This window comes from Ascaphus truei, chromosome 3, assembly GCF_040206685.1.
Source record: "Ascaphus truei isolate aAscTru1 chromosome 3, aAscTru1.hap1, whole genome shotgun sequence".
Classification (NCBI taxonomy): domain Eukaryota; kingdom Metazoa; phylum Chordata; class Amphibia; order Anura; family Ascaphidae; genus Ascaphus; species Ascaphus truei.
Genome location: NC_134485.1, coordinates 1100049 through 1122721, shown reverse-complemented (window position 1 = coordinate 1122721; position 22673 = coordinate 1100049). Strand labels below are relative to the sequence as shown.

General features: G+C 59.6%; 1 protein-coding gene across 1 annotated transcript in view; it reads right to left on the bottom strand.

Annotated features, from left to right (window-relative positions):
• HPX (hemopexin) overlaps window positions 1-22673 on the bottom strand; it is a 106732-nt gene that overhangs the window by 14483 nt on the left and 69576 nt on the right. The window contains exons 5-7 of the mRNA XM_075593496.1: window positions 16488-16641; window positions 4652-4867; window positions 422-538 (exon numbers count right to left, since the gene is read on the bottom strand). Coding sequence (XP_075449611.1) covers window positions 422-538; window positions 4652-4867; window positions 16488-16641 — 487 coding nt within the window. The remainder of the gene's footprint in view (window positions 1-421; window positions 539-4651; window positions 4868-16487; window positions 16642-22673) is intronic.

The window sequence follows — 22673 nt, the reverse complement described above, 5'->3', positions numbered from 1 at the left end:
CATCCTTGAGAAGAACGCAAGAGTCGGGATGGTGCATAGTGAGAAATTAGCGCTGAGATGTAAGGAGGAGCAGAGGAGTGTAGAAGTGAGAATTGAGTGTGTTTCCATTTACTTCGGGTCCATGTAATTCCAATCGTAGTACTTATTGCTACTCCCCTTTATCTCTTTGACAAATGATACCGGTGTAATTATATCACATAAAATGACAAAAGAAAAAAAAAAGTTTGGACCAAAAATTTGCAGCCAGTTTTATCACAAATGAGATTATGTAAAGGTTGTAAGCACCGCCCAAAGCAATTGTTTACCATGGAGACGTCACAGGTTAAAAACACAAATATGTACAGTTATTTTAAAGGTGTCAAACCCCATACAATAAACCTACTAATTGTGATATATACAGTATATATACACAAACACTCACCTCGGAACACGTAGGTTCGCCCAAGCTCGTCGGAGCTGAATGCCTTGAAGGGGCGGCCACTGCAGCGGTTTTTGATGGACATCAAGGTAGCGTTCTGACGGGCAACATGTCCATGACCTGAGGGGTGAGGGGGAGAGAGGAGATGTGAGGATGGGGGAGGGGACAAGAGGGGGAGTAAAGACGTGAGAACCAGGGGATGGAGAGGGAGAGAGAAGGGAGGAAATGAGATGTGAGAACTGGTAGAAGGGGGAGGGAGAATAATTAGATTGGGGGTGAGAGGACGTGAGGACAGTGGGGAAAGAGATGCAGAGAGGCGACTTGAGGGTGAGCGGAGGTAGAAAGAGAGAGAGAGAGAGAGAGGAGATGGGAGGAGGAGAATGGGAGGAGGAGAATGGGGGGGGGGAGAGGGAGAGAGGAAATTGAAAAAAGGAGGTAGGACATAGGGAGTGCAAATATTAGGAGACAAGAGTGATGGAGGAGATGTGGACAGAAGATGGAAGATACATATGTAGAGGGAGAGGGAGAGGGAGAGAGAGAGAGAGAGAGAGAAAGAGAGAGAGAGAAGGCAGATGAAGGGAGGGTTAGCGAGAGATACATAAAAAAATTGTGTCCCAAGCACTCTCATCTTTATCACATTACTCTCTCGCCTCCTCCCACAACGTCTCATCTATATCTTAGAGTCCTCTCCTCTCAAATGTAAGGCTGTCTCACACTTTAATCTGGTCTGTAACTGTTTCATACGCCCATAATATATATTATCTTTAACTGTGCATGCAATGTCTTGTATATAATGTATACCCTGCTCATTATGTAACTGTATTTGTAACCAAGTATTATTTGTCTTACTCTGTGCCCAGGACATACTTGAAAACGAGAGGTAACTCTCAATGTATTACTCCCTGAGGTAACTCTCACTGTATTACTCCCTGAGGTATCTCTCACTGTATTACTCCCTGAGGTATCTCTCACTGTATTACTCCCTGAGGTAACTCTCACTGTATTACTCCCTGAGGTAACTCTCACTGTATTACTCCCTGAGGTAACTCTCACTGTATTACTCCCTGAGGTAACTCTCACTGTATTACTCCCTGAGGTAACTCTCACTGTATTACTCCCTGAGGTAACTCTCACTGTATTACTCCCTGAGGTATCTCTCACTGTATTACTCCCTGAGGTAACTCTCACTGTATTACATCCTGGTAAAATATTTTATAAATAAATAAATCTCACTCTCTTCTCCACACTGTCATTTTTCTTGTCTTCTCTCCACACTCTTCACTTGTCTCCTCACTCTTTATCTTCTCCCTGCACTATCCTCTTCTTAACTTCACTCTCACATACTTCCCTGTCCCACCATTCTCTCTTCCATTTCTCTCCAGTCTCCTCTCTTTTCTCTCTTTCCCTTAAATTTCCACCCCTTTTATCTGCCGATTCTCTCACGTTGCCCCTCTTTCTCCTGTACCTCTCTCTCTTCTCCCAGATTCACCCCCCTCCCACCTCACCTGTCTCCCTCCGCGTGCCTCACCTGTCTCCCTCCGCGTGCCTCACCTGTCTCCCTCCGCGTGCCTCACCTGTCTCCCTTCGCCCGCCTCACCTGTCTCCCTTCGCCCGCCTCACCTGTCTCCCTTCGCCCGCCTCACCTGTCTCCCTTCGCCCGCCTCACCTGTCTCCCTTCGCCCGCCTCACCTGTCTCCCTCCGCCCGCCTCACCTGTCTCCCTCCGCCCGCCTCACCTGTCTCCCTCCGCCCGCCTCACCTGTCTCCCTCCGCCCGCCTCACCTGTCTCCCTCCGCCCGCCTCACCTGTCTCCCTCCGCCCGCCTCACCTGTCTCCCTTCGCCCGCCTCACCTGTCTCCCTTCGCCCGCCTCACCTGTCTCCCTTCGCCCGCCTCACCTGTCTCCCTCCGCGTGCTTCACCTGTCTCCCTCCGCGTGCTTCACCTGTCTCCCTCCACCTGCCTCCCTCAGTGTGCTTCACCTGTCTCCCTCCACGTGCTTCACCTGTCTCCCTTTGCCCGCCTCACCTGTCTCCCTCCGCCCGCCTCACCTGTCTCCCTTCGCCCGCCTCACCTGTCTCCCTTCGCCCGCCTCACCTGTCTCCCTTCGCCCGCCTCACCTGTCTCCCTTCGCCCGCCTCACCTGTCTCCCTCCGCCCGCCTCACCTGTCTCCCTCAGTGTGCTTCACCTGTCTCCCTCCACGTGCTTCACCTGTCTCCCTTTGCCCGCCTCACCTGTCTCCCTTCGCCCGCCTCACCTGTCTCCCTCCGCCCGCCTCACCTGTCTCCCTCCGCCCGCCTCACCTGTCTCCCTCCGCCCGCCTCACCTGTCTCCCTCCGCCCGCCTCACCTGTCTCCCTCCGCCCGCCTCACCTGTCTCCCTCCGCCCGCCTCACCTGTCTCCCTCCGCCCGCCTCACCTGTCTCCCTCCGCCCGCCTCACCTGTCTCCCTCCGCCCGCCTCACCTGTCTCCCTCCGCCCGCCTCACCTGTCTCCCTCCGCCCGCCTCACCTGTCTCCCTCCGCCCGCCTCACCTGTCTCCCTCCGCCCGCCTCACCTGTCTCCCTCCGCCCGCCTCACCTGTCTCCCTCCGCCCGCCTCACCTGTCTCCCTCCGCCCGCCTCACCTGTCTCCCTCCGCCCGCCTCACCTGTCTCCCTCCGCCCGCCTCACCTGTCTCCCTCCGCCCGCCTCACCTGTCTCCCTCCGCCCGCCTCACCTGTCTCCCTCCGCCCGCCTCACCTGTCTCCCTCCGCCCGCCTCACCTGTCTCCCTCCGCTCGCCTCACCTGTCTCCCTCCGCCCGCCTCACCTGTCTCCCTCCGCCCGCCTCACCTGTCTCCCTCCGCCCGCCTCACCTGTCTCCCTTCGCCCGCCTCACCTGTCTCCCTCCGCCCGCCTCACCTGTCTCCCTCAGTGTGCTTCACCTGTCTCCCTCCACGTGCTTCACCTGTCTCCCTTTGCCTGCCTCACCTGTCTCCCTTCGCCCGCCTCACCTGTCTCCCTCCGCCTGCCTCACCTGTCTCCCTCCGCCTGCCTCACCTGTCTCCCTCCGCCTGCCTCACCTGTCTCCCTTCGCCTGCCTCACCTGTCTCCCTCCGCCTGCCTCACCTGTCTCCCTCCGCCCGCCTCACCTGTCTCCCTTCGCCCGCCTCACCTGTCTCCCTTCGCCCGCCTCACCTGTCTCCCTCCGCCCGCCTCACCTGTCTCCCTTCGCCCGCCTCACCTGTCTCCCTCCGCCCGCCTCACCTGTCTCCCTCCGCCCGCCTCACCTGTCTCCCTCCGCCCGCCTCACCTGTCTCCCTCCGCCCGCCTCACCTGTCTCCCTCCGCCCGCCTCACCTGTCTCCCTCCGCCCGCCTCACCTGTCTCCCTCCGCCCGCCTCACCTGTCTCCCTCCGCCCGCCTCACCTGTCTCCCTCCGCCCGCCTCACCTGTCTCCCTCCGCCCGCCTCACCTGTCTCCCTCCGCCCGCCTCACCTGTCTCCCTCCGCCCGCCTCACCTGTCTCCCTCCGCCCGCCTCACCTGTCTCCCTCCGCCCGCCTCACCTGTCTCCCTCCGCCCGCCTCACCTGTCTCCCTCCGCCCGCCTCACCTGTCTCCCTCCGCCCGCCTCACCTGTCTCCCTCCGCCCGCCTCACCTGTCTCCCTTCGCCCGCCTCACCTGTCTCCCTTCGCCCGCCTCACCTGTCTCCCTTCGCCCGCCTCACCTGTCTCCCTCCGCCCGCCTCACCTGTCTCCCTCCGCCCGCCTCACCTGTCTCCCTCCGCCCGCCTCACCTGTCTCCCTCCGCCCGCCTCACCTGTCTCCCTCCGCCCGCCTCACCTGTCTCCCTCCGCCCGCCTCACCTGTCTCCCTCCGCCCGCCTCACCTGTCTCCCTCCGCCTGCCTCACCTGTCTCCCTCCGCCTGCCTCACCTGTCTCCCTCCGCCTGCCTCACCTGTCTCCCTCCGCCTGCCTCACCTGTCTCCCTCCGCCTGCCTCACCTGTCTCCCTCCGCCTGCCTCACCTGTCTCCCTCCGCCTGCCTCACCTGTCTCCCTTCGCCTGCCTCACCTATCTCCCTTTGCCTGCCTCACCTGTCTCCCTCCGCCTGCCTCACCTGTCTCCCTCCGCCTGCCTCACCTGTCTCCCTTCGCCTGCCTCACCTGTCTCCCTTCGCCTGCCTCACCTGTCTCCCTCCGCCTGCCTCACCTGTCTCCCTCCGCCTGCCTCACCTGTCTCCCTTCGCCCGCCTCACCTCTCCCGGGGCAGCTCACAAAGTAGTCCCGGGTGTCGAGCGGTCTGGTTGAAAGGACCTCCCCACTGACAGGGTCAAAGCGAGTGAAGTTGATTCCTTTGAAGCAGTAATATCTCTCCAGCCAGCGGAAAGCGGCCGTACAGGGACCCAGAGCTGCCCAGTGACGCTGCTTCACCACGGGGACATCCATGGGGCTGTATATGTACACGGTGTCACCTGTGTGAGATATATACGTACACTATGTCACCTATGTGAAATATATAGGTAGCCCCGCTTGGATGGCTACTAGTTTATGTATTGGGTTAACTACCTTAAGGGGTTAACTGTGTGGGGTCACTCAGGTTACTCCCCTCTCTACCTTGTGTTACATGATGTCAGCACTAAGGGTATATATAGCCCACCCTTTGTTGTAGAAGCAGGTTCTTCAGAGTTCTGACTGGGATCCTCACTGTGAGTCCTGTATATATGTTTCTATGTGTCTAGTCTGCAGCTCGTTTGTTTATGTCACTGTTTATTATTTCCAGTTAAGTAGCATGCCCCGATATTCAGTAAGCACCTGTTAAAGGATCAGGAAGTCTACAGTAAGTTTGCCAGAGAAGGATGCCGCACTTTCAGGGTGCCTATACTATAACTCGTGCTCCTATAGGATAGGCCTATTCATCCTGTCTGTTTCTCGTATCACTGTCTCCCTGCAAGCTACTCCCCTACATTCTTATGCAATGGGTAACTAAACCTAAGTACCCCCTCTGGCTAGGACCGGAGCCTGCGGGGGGGGGGGATTCCGTGAGCTCTTATAGTCAACCCCGTGTATTGAGACTGGCAGTTCAATAAACACTTTTGTTTTATATAAGTTCCTGGCGCCCATTTCTATACTGCACTTTCATCAACGGCCGGCCCGCACTTACCCATGACCCGCATTGTCAGTTGATACCGAGGTAAGGTGGAGACCTGGTGGGAAATGGGACTGAACGAGGAGGAAGAGAATAAGATCTATCGAGAATGGCTCGAGAGTATGGATAGACTATTTTAGCCATGATGTGTTGTGGGATATGACCCTGGCCCCACGCCCAAAGTAAAACCACTAGTGTGGGTTCTGCCAGGCGTGCCCTTCTCCTTAACACTTGACCCAACACTTGACTCAACTTAGTTGGGCGGATTGTGTTGTTTGGGCCAGAAATATCAGTATTAATGGGTATGACTATCCTTATATCACTGAGGATATGATACGGATGGTAGACCATATTATAGCGCCCAGAAAGGGTAGATTAACGGATGCGTATTTGGCACATCGGTCAGGGCGTATATTCAGACCGAGTAGAATATGTGGATGAGAAGTTGCACACAAGAGTTCATTCGGTAGAAATACCAGATGGGAAGGAAGGTGCCGCGATTTGTAAGCCCGATCTGGCCCGTTATACCCAGGGAAATAAGGGTTGGGATAAACCGCCATATCTGAACCAGTGTATGGGTCAGTAAGATATATGTGCCTATGACATGACCCCATGTGCTACCATGTTCCCTGTTTATCATTACCCTATAACGACCAAATTACTGTTGGCCAATAAATATACCCTCTTGCAAATCGTGCCTCTTATCAATCCTTTAACAGGGCTGGTGATACATACAGTATTACTAACACTGAGAATGAGTAACACAGAGGAGTACCTTAGCTCTACTCATAGTAAGGGCTGTGTAACCCACTAGAATGTATGTGGGTAGTACAGAGGCGTACCATAGGGAGGTTAATTATCAATGTTTTATGAATGTTCATACAAAAAACTTGTGGTCGATTTTAATAGTACGCAGTGTACCGGAAGAGGCGCGTGCAGTGTACCGGAAGAGGCGCGCGCAGTGTACCGGAAGAGGCGCGCGCAGTGTACCGGAAGAGGCTCGCGCAGTGTACCGGAAGAGGCTCGCGCAGTGTACAGGGAAGAGGCGCGTGCAGTGTACAGGGAAGAGGCGCGCGCAGTGTACCGGAAGAGGCGCGTGCAGTGTACCGGAAGAGGCGCGTGCAGTGTACAGGGAAGAGGCGCGCGCAGTGTACAGGGAAGAGGCGCGCGCAGTGTACAGGGAAGAGGCGCGCGCAGTGTACAGGGAAGAGGCGAGCGCAGTGTACAGGAAGAGGCGCGCGCAGTGTACAGGGAAGAGGCGAGCGCAGTGTACAGGGAAGAGACGCGCGCAATGTACAGGAAGAGGCGCGCGCAGTGTACAGGGAAGAGGCTCGCGCAGTGTACAGGGAAGAGGCGCGCGCAGTGTACAGGGAAGAGGCGCGCGCAGTGTACAGGGAAGAGGCGCGCGCAGTGTACAGGGAAGAGGCGCGCGCAGTGTACAGGGAAGAGGCGCGCGCAGTGTACAGGGAAGAGGCGCGCGCAGTGTACAGGGAAGAGGCGCGCGCAGTGTACAGGGAAGAGGCGCGCGCAGTGTACAGGGAAGAGGCGAGCGCAGTGTACAGGGAAGAGGCGAGCGCAGTGTACAGGGAAGAGGCGAGCGCAGTGTACAGGGAAGAGGCGCGCGCAGTGTACAGGGAAGAGGCTCGCGCAGTATACAGGGAAGAGGCGCGCGCAGTGTACAGGGAAGAGGCTCGCGCAGTGTACAGGGAAGAGGCGAGCGCAGTGTACAGGGAAGAGGCGAGCGCAGTGTACAGGGAAGAGGCGAGCGCAGTGTACAGGGAAGAGGCGAGCGCAGTGTACAGGGAAGAGGCGAGCGCAGTGTACAGGGAAGAGGCGAGCGCAGTGTACAGGGAAGAGGCGAGCGCAGTGTACAGGGAAGAGGCGAGCGCAGTGTACAGGGAAGAGGCGAGCGCAGTGTACAGGGAAGAGGCGCGTGCAGTGTACAGGGAAGAGGCGAGCGCAGTGTACAGGGAAGAGGCGAGCGCAGTGTACAGGGAAGAGGCGAGCGCAGTGTACAGGGAAGAGGCGAGCGCAGTGTACAGGGAAGAGGCGAGCGCAGTGTACAGGGAAGAGGCGAGCGCAGTGTACAGGGAAGAGGCGCGCGCAGTATACAGGGAAGAGGCGCGCGCAGTGTACAGGGAAGAGGCTCGCGCAGTGTACAGGGAAGAGGCTCGCGCAGTGTACAGGGAAGAGGCTCGCGCAGTGTACAGGGAAGAGGCGCGCGCAGTATACAGGGAAGAGGCGAGCGCAGTGTACAGGGAAGAGGCGAGCGCAGTGTACAGGGAAGAGGCGCGCGCAGTGTACAGGGAAGAGGCGAGCGCAGTGTACAGGGAAGAGGCGAGCGCAGTGTACAGGGAAGAGGCGAGCGCAGTGTACAGGGAAGAGGCGAGCGCAGTATACAGGGAAGAGGCTCGCGCAGTGTACAGGGAAGAGGCTCGCGCAGTGTACAGGGAAGAGGCTCGCGCAGTATACAGGGAAGAGGCGAGCGCAGTGTACAGGGAAGAGACGCGCGCAGTGTACAGGGAAGAGGCGAGCGCAGTGTACAGGGAAGAGACGCGCGCAGTGTACAGGGAAGAGGCTCGCGCAGTGTACAGGGAAGAGGCTCGCACAGTGTACAGGGAAGAGGCGAGCGCAGTGTACAGGGAAGAGACGCGCGCAGTGTACAGGGAAGAGGCTCGCGCAGTGTACAGGGAAGAGGCTCGCCCAGTGTACAGGGAAGAGGCGCGTGCAGTGTACAGGGAAGAGGCGCGCGCAGTGTACAGGGAAGAGGCGAGCGCAGTGTACAGGGAAGAGGCGAGCGCAGTGTACAGGGAAGAGGCTCGCGCAGTGTACAGGGAAGAGGCGCGTGCAGTGTACAGGGAAGAGGCGAGCGCAGTATACAGGGAAGAGGCGAGCGCAATGTACAGGGAAGAGGCGAGCGCAGTGTACAGGGAAGAGGCGAGCGCAGTGTACAGGGAAGAGGCGAGCGCAGTGTACAGGGAAGAGGCGAGCGCAGTGTACAGGGAAGAGGCGAGCGCAGTGTACAGGGAAGAGGCGAGCGCAGTGTACAGGGAAGAGGCTCGCACAGTGTACAGGGAAGAGGCGAGCGCAGTGTACAGGGAAGAGGCTCGCGCAGTGTACAGGGAAGAGGCTCGCGCAGTGTACAGGGAAGAGGCTCGCGCAGTGTACAGGGAAGAGGCGAGCGCAGTGTACAGGGAAGAGGCTCGCGCAGTGTACAGGGAAGAGGCGAGCGCAGTGTACCGGGAAGAGGCTCGCGCAGTATACAGGGAAGAGGCGAGCGCAGTATACAGGGAAGAGGCTCGCGCAGTATACAGGGAAGAGGCTCGCGCAGTGTACAGGGAAGAGGCTCGCACAGTATACAGGGAAGAGGCGAGCGCAATGTACAGGGAAGAGGCTCGCGCAGTATACAGGGAAGAGGCTCGCGCAGTATACAGGGAAGAGGCGAGCGCAGTGTACAGGGAAGAGGCTCGCGCAGTATACAGGGAAGAGGCGAGCGCAGTATACAGGGAAGAGGCTCGCGCAGTATACAGGGAAGAGGCTCGCGCAGTGTACAGGGAAGAGGCTCGCACAGTATACAGGGAAGAGGCGAGCGCAATGTACAGGGAAGAGGCGAGCGCAGTGTACAGGGAAGAGGCTCGCACAGTGTACAGGGAAGAGGCGAGCGCAGTGTACAGGGAAGAGGCTCGCGCAGTGTACAGGGAAGAGGCTCGCACAGTATACAGGGAAGAGGCGAGCGCAATGTACAGGGAAGAGGCTCGCGCAGTATACAGGGAAGAGGCTCGCGCAGTATACAGGGAAGAGGCGAGCGCAGTGTACAGGGAAGAGGCTCGCGCAGTATACAGGGAAGAGGCGAGCGCAGTATACAGGGAAGAGGCTCGCGCAGTATACAGGGAAGAGGCTCGCGCAGTGTACAGGGAAGAGGCTCGCACAGTATACAGGGAAGAGGCGAGCGCAATGTACAGGGAAGAGGCGAGCGCAGTGTACAGGGAAGAGGCTCGCACAGTGTACAGGGAAGAGGCGAGCGCAGTGTACAGGGAAGAGGCGAGCGCAGTGTACAGGGAAGAGGCTCGCGCAGTATACAGGGAAGAGGCGCGCGCAGTGTACAGGGAAGAGGCGCGCGCAGTGTACAGGGAAGAGGCGAGCGCAGTGTACAGGGAAGAGGCGAGCGCAGTGTACAGGGAAGAGGCTCGCGCAGTGTACAGGGAAGAGGCGAGCGCAGTGTACAGGGAAGAGGCGAGCGCAGTGTACAGGGAAGAGGCGCGCGCAGTGTACAGGGAAGAGGCTCGCGCAGTGTACCGGGAAGAGGCGAGCGCAGTGTACAGGGAAGAGGCTCGCGCAGTGTACAGGGAAGAGGCGAGCGCAGTGTACAGGGAAGAGGCTCGCGCAGTATACAGGGAAGAGGCTCGCGCAGTGTACAGGGAAGAGGCGAGCGCAGTGTACAGGGAAGAGGCTCGCGCAGTGTACAGGGAAGAGGCGAGCGCAGTGTACAGGGAAGAGGCGCGCGCAGTGTACAGGGAAGAGGCGAGCGCAGTGTACAGGGAAGAGGCGAGCGCAGTGTACAGGGAAGAGGCGAGCGCAGTGTACAGGGAAGAGGCGAGCGCAGTGTACAGGGAAGAGGCGCATGCAGTGTACAGGGAAGAGGCTCGCGCAGTGTACAGGGAAGAGGCTCGCGCAGTGTACAGGGAAGAGGCTCGCGCAGTGTACAGGGAAGAGGCTCGCGCAGTGTACAGGGAAGAGGCTCGCGCAGTGTACAGGGAAGAGGCGAGCGCAGTGTACAGGGAAGAGGCTCGCACAGTGTACAGGGAAGAGGCGAGCGCAGTGTACAGGGAAGAGGCGAGCGCAGTGTACAGGGAAGAGGCTCGCGCAGTATACAGGGAAGAGGCGCGCGCAGTGTACAGGGAAGAGGCGCGCGCAGTGTACAGGGAAGAGGCGAGCGCAGTGTACAGGGAAGAGGCGAGCGCAGTGTACAGGGAAGAGGCTCGCGCAGTGTACAGGGAAGAGGCGAGCGCAGTGTACAGGGAAGAGGCGAGCGCAGTGTACAGGGAAGAGGCGCGCGCAGTGTACAGGGAAGAGGCTCGCGCAGTGTACCGGGAAGAGGCGAGCGCAGTGTACAGGGAAGAGGCTCGCGCAGTGTACAGGGAAGAGGCGAGCGCAGTGTACAGGGAAGAGGCTCGCGCAGTATACAGGGAAGAGGCTCGCGCAGTGTACAGGGAAGAGGCGAGCGCAGTGTACAGGGAAGAGGCTCGCGCAGTGTACAGGGAAGAGGCGAGCGCAGTGTACAGGGAAGAGGCGCGCGCAGTGTACAGGGAAGAGGCGCGCGCAGTGTACAGGGAAGAGGCGAGCGCAGTGTACAGGGAAGAGGCGAGCGCAGTGTACAGGGAAGAGGCGAGCGCAGTGTACAGGGAAGAGGCGCATGCAGTGTACAGGGAAGAGGCTCGCGCAGTGTACAGGGAAGAGGCTCGCGCAGTGTACAGGGAAGAGGCTCGCGCAGTGTACAGGGAAGAGGCGAGCGCAGTGTACAGGGAAGAGGCGAGCGCAGTGTACAGGGAAGAGGCGCATGCAGTGTACAGGGAAGAGGCTCGCGCAGTGTACAGGGAAGAGGCGAGCGCAGTGTACAGGGAAGAGGCGAGCGCAGTGTACAGGAAAGAGGCGCGCGCAGTGTACAGGGAAGAGGCGCGCGCAGTGTACAGGGAAGAGGCGCGCGCAGTGTACAGGGAAGAGGCGAGCGCAGTGTACAGGGAAGAGGCGCGTGCAGTGTACAGGGAAGAGGCGAGCGCAGTGTACAGGGAAGAGGCGCGCGCAGTGTACAGGGAAGAGGCGAGCGCAGTGTACAGGGAAGAGGCGCGTGCAGTGTACAGGGAAGAGGCGAGCGCAGTGTACAGGGAAGAGGCTCGCGCAGTGTACAGGGAAGAGGCTCGCGCAGTGTACAGGGAAGAGGCGCGCGCAGTGTACAGGGAAGAGGCGCGCGCAGTGTACAGGGAAGAGGCGCGTGCAGTGTACAGGGAAGAGGCGCGCGCAGTGTACAGGGAAGAGGCGCGCGCAGTGTACAGGGAAGAGGCGCGTGCAGTGTACAGGGAAGAGGCGAGCGCAGTGTACAGGGAAGAGGCGCGCGCAGTGTACAGGGAAGAGGCTCGCGCAGTGTACAGGGAAGAGGCTCGCGCAGTGTACAGGGAAGAGGCTCGCGCAGTGTACAGGGAAGAGGCGAGCGCAGTGTACAGGGAAGAGGCGCGCGCAGTGTACAGGGAAGAGGCTCGCGCAGTGTACCGGGAAGAGGCGAGCGCAGTGTACAGGGAAGAGGCGAGCGCAGTGTACCGGAAGAGGCGCGCGCAGTGTACAGGGAAGAGGCGCGCGCAGTGTACCGGAAGAGGCGCGTGCAGTGTACAGGGAAGAGGCGAGCGCAGTGTACAGGGAAGAGGCTTGCGCAGTGTACAGGGAAGAGGCTCGCGCAGTGTACAGGGAAGAGGCGAGCGCAGTGTACAGGGAAGAGGCGAGTGCAGTGTACAGGGAAGAGACGCGCGCAGTGTACAGGGAAGAGGCGAGCGCAGTGTACAGGGAAGAGGCTCGCGCAGTATACAGGGAAGAGGCGCGCGCAGTGTACAGGGAAGAGGCGCGCGCAGTGTACAGGGAAGAGGCGAGCGCAGTGTACAGGGAAGAGGCGAGCGCAGTGTACAGGGAAGAGGCGAGCGCAGTGTACAGGGAAGAGGCTCGCGCAGTGTACAGGGAAGAGGCGAGCGCAGTGTACAGGGAAGAGGCTCGCGCAGTATACAGGGAAGAGGCTCGCGCAGTGTACAGGGAAGAGGCGAGCGCAGTGTACAGGGAAGAGGCTCGCGCAGTGTACAGGGAAGAGGCGAGCGCAGTGTACCGGGAAGAGGCTCGCGCAGTATACAGGGAAGAGGCGAGCGCAGTATACAGGGAAGAGGCTCGCGCAGTATACAGGGAAGAGGCTCGCGCAGTGTACAGGGAAGAGGCTCGCACAGTATACAGGGAAGAGGCGAGCGCAATGTACAGGGAAGAGGCTCGCGCAGTATACAGGGAAGAGGCTCGCGCAGTATACAGGGAAGAGGCGAGCGCAGTGTACAGGGAAGAGGCTCGCGCAGTATACAGGGAAGAGGCGAGCGCAGTATACAGGGAAGAGGCTCGTGCAGTATACAGGGAAGAGGCGAGCGCAGTGTACAGGGAAGAGGCTCGCACAGTATACAGGGAAGAGGCGAGCGCAATGTACAGGGAAGAGGCGAGCGCAGTGTACAGGGAAGAGGCTCGCACAGTGTACAGGGAAGAGGCGAGCGCAGTGTACAGGGAAGAGGCGAGCGCAGTGTACAGGGAAGAGGCTCGCGCAGTGTACAGGGAAGAGGCGAGCGCAGTGTACAGGGAAGAGGCTCGCGCAGTATACAGGGAAGAGGCGCGCGCAGTGTACAGGGAAGAGGCGCGCGCAGTGTACAGGGAAGAGGCGAGCGCAGTGTACAGGGAAGAGGCTCGCGCAGTGTACAGGGAAGAGGCTCGCGCAGTGTACAGGGAAGAGGCGAGCGCAGTGTACAGGGAAGAGGCGAGCGCAGTGTACAGGGAAGAGGCTCGCGCAGTATACAGGGAAGAGGCTCGCGCAGTGTACAGGGAAGAGGCGAGCGCAGTGTACAGGGAAGAGGCTCGCGCAGTGTACAGGGAAGAGGCGAGCGCAGTGTACAGGGAAGAGGCGCGCGCAGTGTACAGGGAAGAGGCGAGCGCAGTGTACAGGGAAGAGGCGAGCGCAGTGTACAGGGAAGAGGCGAGCGCAGTGTACAGGGAAGAGGCGCATGCAGTGTACAGGAAGAGGCGCGTGCAGTGTACAGGGAAGAGGCGAGCGCAGTGTACAGGGAAGAGGCTCGCGCAGTGTACAGGGAAGAGGCTCGCGCAGTGTACAGGGAAGAGGCTCGCGCAGTGTACAGGGAAGAGGCGAGCGCAGTGTACAGGGAAGAGGCGAGCGCAGTGTACAGGGAAGAGGCGAGCGCAGTGTACAGGGAAGAGGCGCATGCAGTGTACAGGGAAGAGGCGAGCGCAGTGTACAGGGAAGAGGCTCGCGCAGTGTACAGGGAAGAGGCTCGCGCAGTGTACAGGGAAGAGGCGCGCGCAGTGTACAGGGAAGAGGCTCGCGCAGTGTACAGGGAAGAGGCGCGCGCAGTGTACAGGGAAGAGGCGAGCGCAGTGTACAGGGAAGAGGCTCGCACAGTGTACAGGGAAGAGGCGAGCGCAGTGTACAGGGAAGAGGCTCGCGCAGTGTACAGGGAAGAGGCTCGCGCAGTGTACAGGGAAGAGGCGAGCGCAGTGTACAGGGAAGAGGCGAGCGCAGTGTACAGGGAAGAGGCGAGCGCAGTGTACAGGAAAGAGGCGCGCGCAGTGTACAGGGAAGAGGCGCGCGCAGTGTACAGGGAAGATGCTCGCGCAGTGTACAGGGAAGAGGCTCGCGCAGTGTACAGGGAAGAGGCGCGTGCAGTGTACAGGGAAGAGGCGAGCGCAGTGTACAGGGAAGAGGCGCGCGCAGTGTACAGGGAAGAGGCGAGCGCAGTGTACAGGGAAGAGGCGCGTGCAGTGTACAGGGAAGAGGCGAGCGCAGTGTACAGGGAAGAGGCGAGCGCAGTGTACAGGGAAGAGGCTCGCGCAGTGTACAGGGAAGAGGCGCGCGCAGTGTACAGGGAAGAGGCGCGCGCAGTGTACAGGGAAGAGGCGCGCGCAGTGTACAGGGAAGAGGCGCGCGCAGTGTACAGGGAAGAGACGCGCGCAGTGTACAGGGAAGAGGCGAGCGCAGTGTACAGGGAAGAGGCGAGCGCAGTGTACAGGGAAGAGGCGCGCGCAGTGTACAGGGAAGAGGCGCGCGCAGTGTACAGGGAAGAGGCGCGCGCAGTGTACAGGGAAGAGGCGCGCGCAGTGTACAGGGAAGAGGCGAGCGCAGTGTACAGGGAAGAGGCTCGCGCAGTGTACAGGGAAGAGGCGAGCGCAGTATACAGGGAAGAGGCGAGCGCAGTATACAGGGAAGAGGCGAGCGCAGTGTACAGGGAAGAGGCGAGCGCAGTGTACAGGGAAGAGGCGAGCGCAGTGTACAGGGAAGAGACGCGCGCAATGTACAGGGAAGAGGCGCGTGCAGTGTACAGGGAAGAGGCTCGCGCAGTGTACAGGGAAGAGGCTCGCGCAGTGTACAGGGAAGAGGCTCGCGCAGTGTACAGGGAAGAGGCGAGCGCAGTGTACAGGGAAGAGGCTCGCGCAGTGTACAGGGAAGAGGCGAGCGCAGTGTACAGGGAAGAGGCGAGCGCAGTGTACAGGGAAGAGGCGAGCGCAGTGTACAGGGAAGAGGCGAGCGCAGTATACAGGGAAGAGGCGCGTGCAGTGTACAGGGAAGAGGCGAGCGCAGTGTACAGGGAAGAGGCTCGCGCAGTGTACAGGGAAGAGGCTCGCGCAGTGTACAGGGAAATTTTAATTGCATTGTCGGCCACGCCTCCGGACGCTTCCGGACGCCTCCGGACGCGTGCACGAGCCCCTGCTAAAGCCGCTCTCATTGTGGCTGCAGGAGCTCACTGCCAAGCGTCAGCGCGGGTCAGTGACTAAGTGCTGACCATGCCCGCGGCTGGAGAGGCACGCGCAGCGGCATAACTATTGTGTTACTAAACCCCACACTGGGGGGGGGGGAGGGGGGGGCTGCAGGCCGCCCGGTCAGCGCTGTTGCTGCTAGATGCTCCATCCCCTGCAGCCTTATCATCTTAGACAGACAGACAGACAGGCAGACAGACAGGCAGACAGGCAGACAGACAGGCAGGCAGGCAGGCAGACAGGCAGACAGACAGACAGGCAGGCAGACAGACGGGCAGACAGGCAGGCAGGCAGGCAGACAGACAGTCAGGCAGACAGGCAGGCAGGCAGACAGGCAGGCAGACAGGCAGGCAGACAGGCAGACAGGCAGACAGACAGGCAGACAGACAGGCAGACAGGCAGGCAGACAGGCAGACAGACAGGCAGACAGGCAGACAGGCAGGCAGACAGGCAGACAGGCAGACAGGCAGGCAGACAGGCAGTCAGGCAGTCAGGCAGTCAGGCAGACAGTCAGGCAGACAGGCAGGCAGACAGGCAGGCAGACAGGCAGGCAGACAGACAGGCAGACAGGCAGACAGGCAGACAGGCAGGCAGGCAGGCAGGCAGGCAGACAGGCAGACAGGCAGACAGGCAGGCAGACAGGCAGTCAGGCAGGCAGGCAGGCAGACAGGCAACCAGACAGGCAGACAGACAGGCAGACAGACAGACAGGCAGACAGCCAGACAGGCAGACAGGCAGACAGGCAGACAGGCAGACAGGCAGTTAACAGACTTTTGGTCCTGTCCGCTTTCCTATACAGAGGAGGGATATTTATCCACATCACCCTTTAGGATTGGATCATGTGTCAAAATGCCTCAATGTCATCTCATGCCGCCCAGGTTCCACAGAGCACCCGCCCCGGTTCCACAGAGCACCCCAACCCAGTTCAGCAGAGCACCGTGGTTCCGCAGAGCACCCTGCCCAGGTTCCGCAGAGCACCCCGACTCGGTTCCGCAGAGCACCGTGGTTCCGCAGAGCACACGCCCCGGTTCCGCAGAGCACCCGCCCCGGTTCCGCAGAGCACCCCGACTCTGTTCCGCAGAGCACCGTGGTTCCGCAGAGCACCCTGCCCAGGTTCCGCAGAGCACCCGCCCCGGTTCCGCAGAGCACCCCGACTCGGTTACGCAGAGCACCCCGACTCGGTTACGCAGAGCACCGTGGTTCCACAGAGCACCGCCCAGGTTCCGCAGAGCACCCGCCCCGGTTTTGCAGAGCAACCTGCCCAGGTTCCGCAGAGCACCCCGACTCGGTTCCGCAGAGCACCGTGGTTCCGCAGAGTGCCCCGGTTCTGCAGAGCACCCCGCCCCGGCTCCGCAGATCATCCCGCCCCAGTTCCTCACTCCGCACTGGCTCACCCTTGAAGAAGATGACGCTGTCCGTCTGGCACTCGCCCGCGTGACACTCCACCGCCGCGTCCACATTGTCCGGGACCCCGGGGAACTCCTGGCTGATGGGACGGGGGTACCCCGCTAACAGGTGGCCTTCATAGAACCCCCAAACATCAGAACCCTGAAACAGAACCAGACACAGGGTGAGGGGGCGCTGTATAGTGAGGGGTGCACGGGAGGAAGGGCTGTATAGTGAGGGTGTGCACGGGAGGAAGGGCTGTATAGTGAGGGTGTGCACGGGAGGAGGCGCTGTATAGTGAGGGTGTGCACGGGAGGAAGGGCTGTATAGTGAGGGTGTGCACGGGAGGAGGCGCTGTATAGTGAGGGTGTGCACGGGAGGAGGCGCTGTATAGTGAGGGTGTGCACGGGAGGAGGCGCTGTATAGTGAGGGGTGCACGGGAGGAAGGGCTGTATAGTGAGGGTGTGCACGGGAGGAAGGGCTGTATAGTGAGGGTGTACATGGGAGGAAGGGCTGTATAGTGAGGGTGTGCACGGGAGGAAGGGCTGTATAGTGAGGGTGTGCACGGGAGGAGGCGCTGTATAGTGAGGGTGTGCACGGGAGGAGGCGCTGTATAGTGAGGGTGTGCACGGGAGGAGGCGCTGTATAGTGAGGGTGTGCACGGGAGGAGGCGCTGTATAGTGAGGGTGTGCACGGGAGGAGGCGCTGTATAGTGAGGGTGTGCACGGGAGGAAGGGCTGTATAGTGAGGGTGTGCACGGGAGGAGGCGCTGTATAGTGAGGGTGTGTATCTGTGTGCGGTGCTCCTGGTTGTGTATCTGTGTGCGGTGCTCCTGGTTGTGTATCTGTGTGCGGTGCTCCTGGTTGTGTAGCTGTGTGCGGTGCTCCTGGGTGTGTCGCTGTGTGCGGTGCTCCTGGTTGTGTATCTGTGTGCGGTGCTCCTGGTTGTGTATCTGTGTGCGGTGCTCCTGGGTGTGTATCTGTGTGCGGTGCTCCTGGTTGTGTATCTGTGTGCGGTGCTCCTGGTTGTGTAGCTGTGTGCGGTGCTCCTGGTTGTGTAGCTGTGTGTGGTGCTCCTGGTTGTGTAGCTGTGTGCGGTGCTCCTGGTTGTGTATCTGTGTGCGGTGCTCCTGGTTGTGTAGCTGTGTGCGGTGCTCCTGGTTGTGTATCTGTGTGCGGTGCTCCTGGGTGTGTCGCTGTGTGCGGTGCTCCTGGTTGTGTATCTGTGTGCGGTGCTCCTGGTTGTGTATCTGTGTGCGGTGCTCCTGGGTGTGTCGCTGTGTGCTGTGCTCCTGGGTGTGTCGCTGTGTGCGGTGCTCCTGGTTGTGTAGCTGTGTGCGGTGCTCCTGGTTGTGTAGCTGTGTGCGGTGCTCCTGGTTGTATGTGTGCGGTGCTCCTGGTTGTGTAGCTGTGTGCGGTGCTCCTGGTTGTGTAGCTGTGTGCGGTGCTCCTGGTTGTGTATCTGTGTGCGGTGCTCCTGGTTGTGTATCTGTGTGCTGTGCTCCTGGTTGTGTATCTGTGTGCGGTGCTCCTGGTTGTGTATCTGTGTGCGGTGCTCCTGGTTGTGTAGCTGTGTGCGGTGCTCCTGGTTGTGTAGCTGTGTGCTGTGCTCCTGGTTGTGTCCCTGTGTGCTGTGCTCCTGGTTGTGTATCTGTGTGCGGTGCTCCTGGTTGTGTCGCTGTGTGCGGTGCTCCTGGTTGTGTAGCTGTGTGCGGTGCTCCTGGTTGTGTAGCTGTGTGCGGTGCTCCTGGTTGTGTATCTGTGTGCGGTGCTCCTGGTTGTGTCGCTGTGTGCGGTGCTCCTGGTTGTGTAGCTGTGTGCGGTGCTCCTGGTTGTGTAGCTGTGTGCGGTGCTCCTGGTTGTGTATCTGTGTGCGGTGCTCCTGGTTGTGTCGCTGTGTGCGGTGCTCCTGGTTGTGTATCTGTGTGCGGTGCTCCTGGTTGTGTATCTGTGTGCGGTGCTCCTGGCTGTGTATCTGTGTGCGGTGCTCCTGGTTGTGTCGCTGTGTGCGGTGCTCCTGGTTGTGTATCTGTGTGCTGTGCTCCTGGGTGTGTCGCTGTGTGCGGTGCTCCTGGGTGTGTAGCTGTGTGCGGTGCTCCTGGTTGTGTATCTGTGTGCGGTGCTCCTGGTTGTGTCGCTGTGTGCGGTGCTCCTGGTTGTGTCGCTGTGTGCGGTGCTCCTGGTTGTGTATCTGTGTGCGGTGCTCCTGGTTGTGTAGCTGTGTGCGGTGCTCCTGGTTGTATGTGTGCGGTGCTCCTGGTTGTGTAGCTGTGTGCGGTGCTCCTGGTTGTGTATCTGTGTGCGGTGCTCCTGGTTGTGTAGCTGTGTGCGGTGCTCCTGGTTGTGTCCCTGTGTGCTGTGCTCCTGGTTGTGTATCTGTGTGCGGTGCTCCTGGTTGTGTATCTGTGTGCGGTGCTCCTGGTTGTGTATCTGTGTGCGGTGCTCCTGGTTGTGTAGCTGTGTGCGGTGCTCCTGGTTGTGTAGCTGTGTGCGGTGCTCCTGTTTGTGTAGCTGTGTGCGGTGCTCCTGGTTGTGTAGCTGTGTGCGGTGCTCCTGGCTGTGTATCTGTGTGCGGTGCTCCTGGTTGTGTAGCTGTGAGCGGTGCTCCTGGTTGTGTATCTGTGTGCGGTGCTCCTGGTTGTGTCGCTGTGTGCGGTGCTCCTGGTTGTGTAGCTGTGTGCGGTGCTCCTGGTTGTGTCCCTGTGTGCTGTGCTCCTGGTTGTGTATCTGTGTGCGGTGCTCCTGGTTGTGTAGCTGTGTGCGGTGCGCCTGGTTGTGTCGCTGTGTGCGGTGCTCCTGGTTGTGTATCTGTGTGCGGTGCTCCTGGTTGTGTAGCTGTGTGCGGTGCTCCTGGTTGTGTAGCTGTGTGCGGTGCTCCTGGTTGTGTATCTGTGTGCGGTGCTCCTGGTTGTGTAGATGTGTGCTGTGCTCCTGGTTGTGTATCTGTGTGCGGTGCTCCTGGCTGTGTATCTGTGTGCGGTGCTCCTGGTTGTGTCGCTGTGTGCGGTGCTCCTGGTTGTGTAGCTGTGTGCTGTGCTCCTGGTTGTATGTGTGCGGTGCTCCTGGTTGTGTCGCTGTGTGCGGTGCTCCTGGTTGTGTAGCTGTGTGCTGTGCTCCTGGTTGTGTAGCTGTGTGCGGTGCTCCTGGTTGTGTATCTGTGTGCTGTGCTCCTGGTTGTGTCCCTGTGTGCTGTGCTCCTGGTTGTGTATCTGTGTGCGGTGCTCCTGGTTGTGTAGCTGTGTGCGGTGCTCCTGGTTGTGTATCTGTGTGCTGTGCTCCTGGTTGTGTCCCTGTGTGCTGTGCTCCTGGTTGTGTATCTGTGTGCGGTGCTCCTGGTTGTGTAGCTGTGTGCGGTGCTCCTGGTTGTGTAGCTGTGTGCGGTGCTCCTGGTTGTGTAGCTGTGTGCGGTGCTCCTGGTTGTGTAGCTGTGTGCGGTGCTCCTGGTTGTGTAGCTGTGTGCGGTGCTCCTGGTTGTGTATCTGTGTGCGGTGCTCCTGGTTGTATGTGTGCGGTGCTCCTGGTTGTATGTGTGCGGTGCTCCTGGTTGTGTCGCTGTGTGCGGTGCTCCTGGTTGTGTAGCTGTGTGCTGTGCTCCTGGTTGTGTCCCTGTGTGCGGTGCTCCTGGTTGTGTATCTGTGTGCGGTGCTCCTGGTTGTGTATCTGTGTGCGGTGCTCCTGGTTGTGTATCTGTGTGCGGTGCTCCTGGTTGTGTAGCTGTGTGCGGTGCTCCTGGCTGTGTAGCTGTGTGCGGTGCTCCTGGTTGTGTAGCTGTGTGCGGTGCTCCTGGTTGTGTAGCTGTGTGCGGTGCTCCTGGCTGTGTAGCTGTGTGCGGTGCGCCTGGTTGTGTAGCTGTGTGTGGTGCTCCTGGTTGTGTAGCTGTGTGCGGTGCTCCTGGTTGTGTATCTGTGTGCGGTGCTCCTGGTTGTGTCGCTGTGTGCGGTGCTCCTGGTTGTGTAGCTGTGTGCGGTGCTCCTGGTTGTGTCGCTGTGTGCGGTGCTCCTGGTTGTGTCGCTGTGTGCGGTGCTCCTGGCTGTGTAGCTGTGTGCGGTGCTCCTGGTTGTGTAGCTGTGTGCGGTGCTCCTGGTTGTGTAGCTGTGTGCGGTGCTCCTGGTTGTGTATCTGTGTGCGGTGCTCCTGGCTGTGTATCTGTGTGCGGTGCTCCTGGTTGTGTATCTGTGTGCGGTGCTCCTGGTTGTATGTGTGCTGTGCTCCTGGTTGTGTAGCTGTGTGCGGTGCTCCTGGTTGTGTATCTGTGTGCGGTGCTCCTGGTTGTGTATCTGTGTGCGGTGCTCCTGGTTGTGTAGCTGTGTGCGGTGCTCCTGGTTGTGTAGCTGTGTGCTGTGCTCCTGGTTGTGTATCTGTGTGCGGTGCTCCTGGTTGTGTATCTGTGTGCGGTGCTCCTGGTTGTGTAGCTGTGTGTGGTGCTCCTGGTTGTGTCGCTGTGTGCTGTGCTCCTGGATGTGTAGCTGTGTGCGGTGCTCCTGGTTGTGTAGCTGTGTGCGGTGCTCCTGGTTGTGTAGCTATGTGCGGTGCTCCTAGTTGTGTAGCTATGTGCGGTGCTCCTAGTTGTGTAGCTGTGTGCGGTGCTCCTGGTTGTGTAGCTGTGTGCGGTGCTCCTGGTTGTGTAGCTGTGTGCGGTGCTCCTGGTTGTGTATCTGTGTGCGGTGCTCCTGGTTGTGTAGCTGTGTGCGGTGCTCCTGGTTGTGTAGCTGTGTGCGGTGCTCCTGGTTGTGTAGCTGTGTGCGGTGCTCCTGGTTGTGTATCTGTGTGCGGTGCTCCTGGTTGTGTAGCTGTGTGCGGTGCTCCTGGTTGTGTATCTGTGTGCGGTGCTCCTGGTTGTGTAGCTGTGTGCGGTGCTCCTGGTTGTGTAGCTATGTGCGGTGCTCCTGGTTGTGTAGCTATGTGCGGTGCTCCTAGTTGTGTAGCTGTGTGCGGTGCTCCTGGTTGTGTAGCTGTGTGCGGTGCTCCTGGTTGTGTAGCTGTGTGCGGTGCTCCTGGTTGTGTATCTGTGTGCGGTGCTCCTGGTTGTGTAGCTGTGTGCGGTGCTCCTGGTTGTGTATCTGTGTGCGGTGCTCCTGGTTGTGTAGCTGTGTGCGGTGCTCCTGGTTGTGTAGCTGTGTGCGGTGCTCCTGGTTGTGTATCTGTGTGCGGTGCTCCTGGTTGTGTAGCTGTGTGCGGTGCTCCTGGTTGTGTAGCTGTGTGCGGTGCTCCTGGTTGTGTAGCTGTGTGCGGTGCTCCTGGTTGTGTATCTGTGTGCGGTGCTCCTGGTTGTGTAGCTGTGTGCGGTGCTCCTGGTTGTGTATCTGTGTGCGGTGCTCCTGGTTGTGTAGCTGTGTGCGGTGCTCCTGGTTGTGTAGCTGTGTGCGGTGCTCCTGGTTGTGTATCTGTGTGCGGTGCTCCTGGTTGTGTAGCTGTGTGCGGTGCTCCTGGTTGTGTAGCTGTGTGCTGTGCTCCTGGTTGTGTAGCTGTGTGCTGTGCTCCTGGTTGTGTAGCTGTGTGCGGTGCTCCTGGTTGTGTAGCTGTGTGCGGTGCTCCTGGTTGTGTCGCTGTGTGCGGTGCTCCTGGTTGTGTATCTGTGTGCGGTGCTCCTGGTTGTGTATCTGTGTGCGGTGCTCCTGGTTGTGTCGCTGTGTGCGGTGCTCCTGGTTGTGTAGCTATGTGCGGTGCTCCTAGTTGTGTAGCTGTGTGCGGTGCTCCTGGTTGTGTAGCTGTGTGCGGTGCTCCTGGTTGTGTAGCTGTGTGCGGTGCTCCTGGTTGTGTAGATGTGTGCTGTGCTCCTGGTTGTGTAGCTGTGTGCGGTGCTCCTGGTTGTGTAGCTGTGTGCGGTGCTCCTGGTTGTGTATCTGTGTGCGGTGCTCCTGGTTGTGTAGCTGTGTGCGGTGCTCCTGGTTGTGTAGCTGTGTGCGGTGCTCCTGGTTGTGTAGCTGTGTGCGGTGCTCCTGGTTGTGTATCTGTGTGCGGTGCTCCTGGTTGTGTAGCTGTGTGCGGTGCTCCTGGTTGTGTAGCTGTGTGCGGTGCTCCTGGTTGTGTATCTGTGTGCGGTGCTCCTGGTTGTGTAGCTGTGTGCTGTGCTCCTGGTTGTGTCCCTGTGTGCTGTGCTCCTGGTTGTGTATCTGTGTGCGGTGCTCCTGGTTGTGTCCCTGTGTGCTGTGCTCCTGGTTGTGTATCTGTGTGCGGTGCTCCTGGTTGTGTATC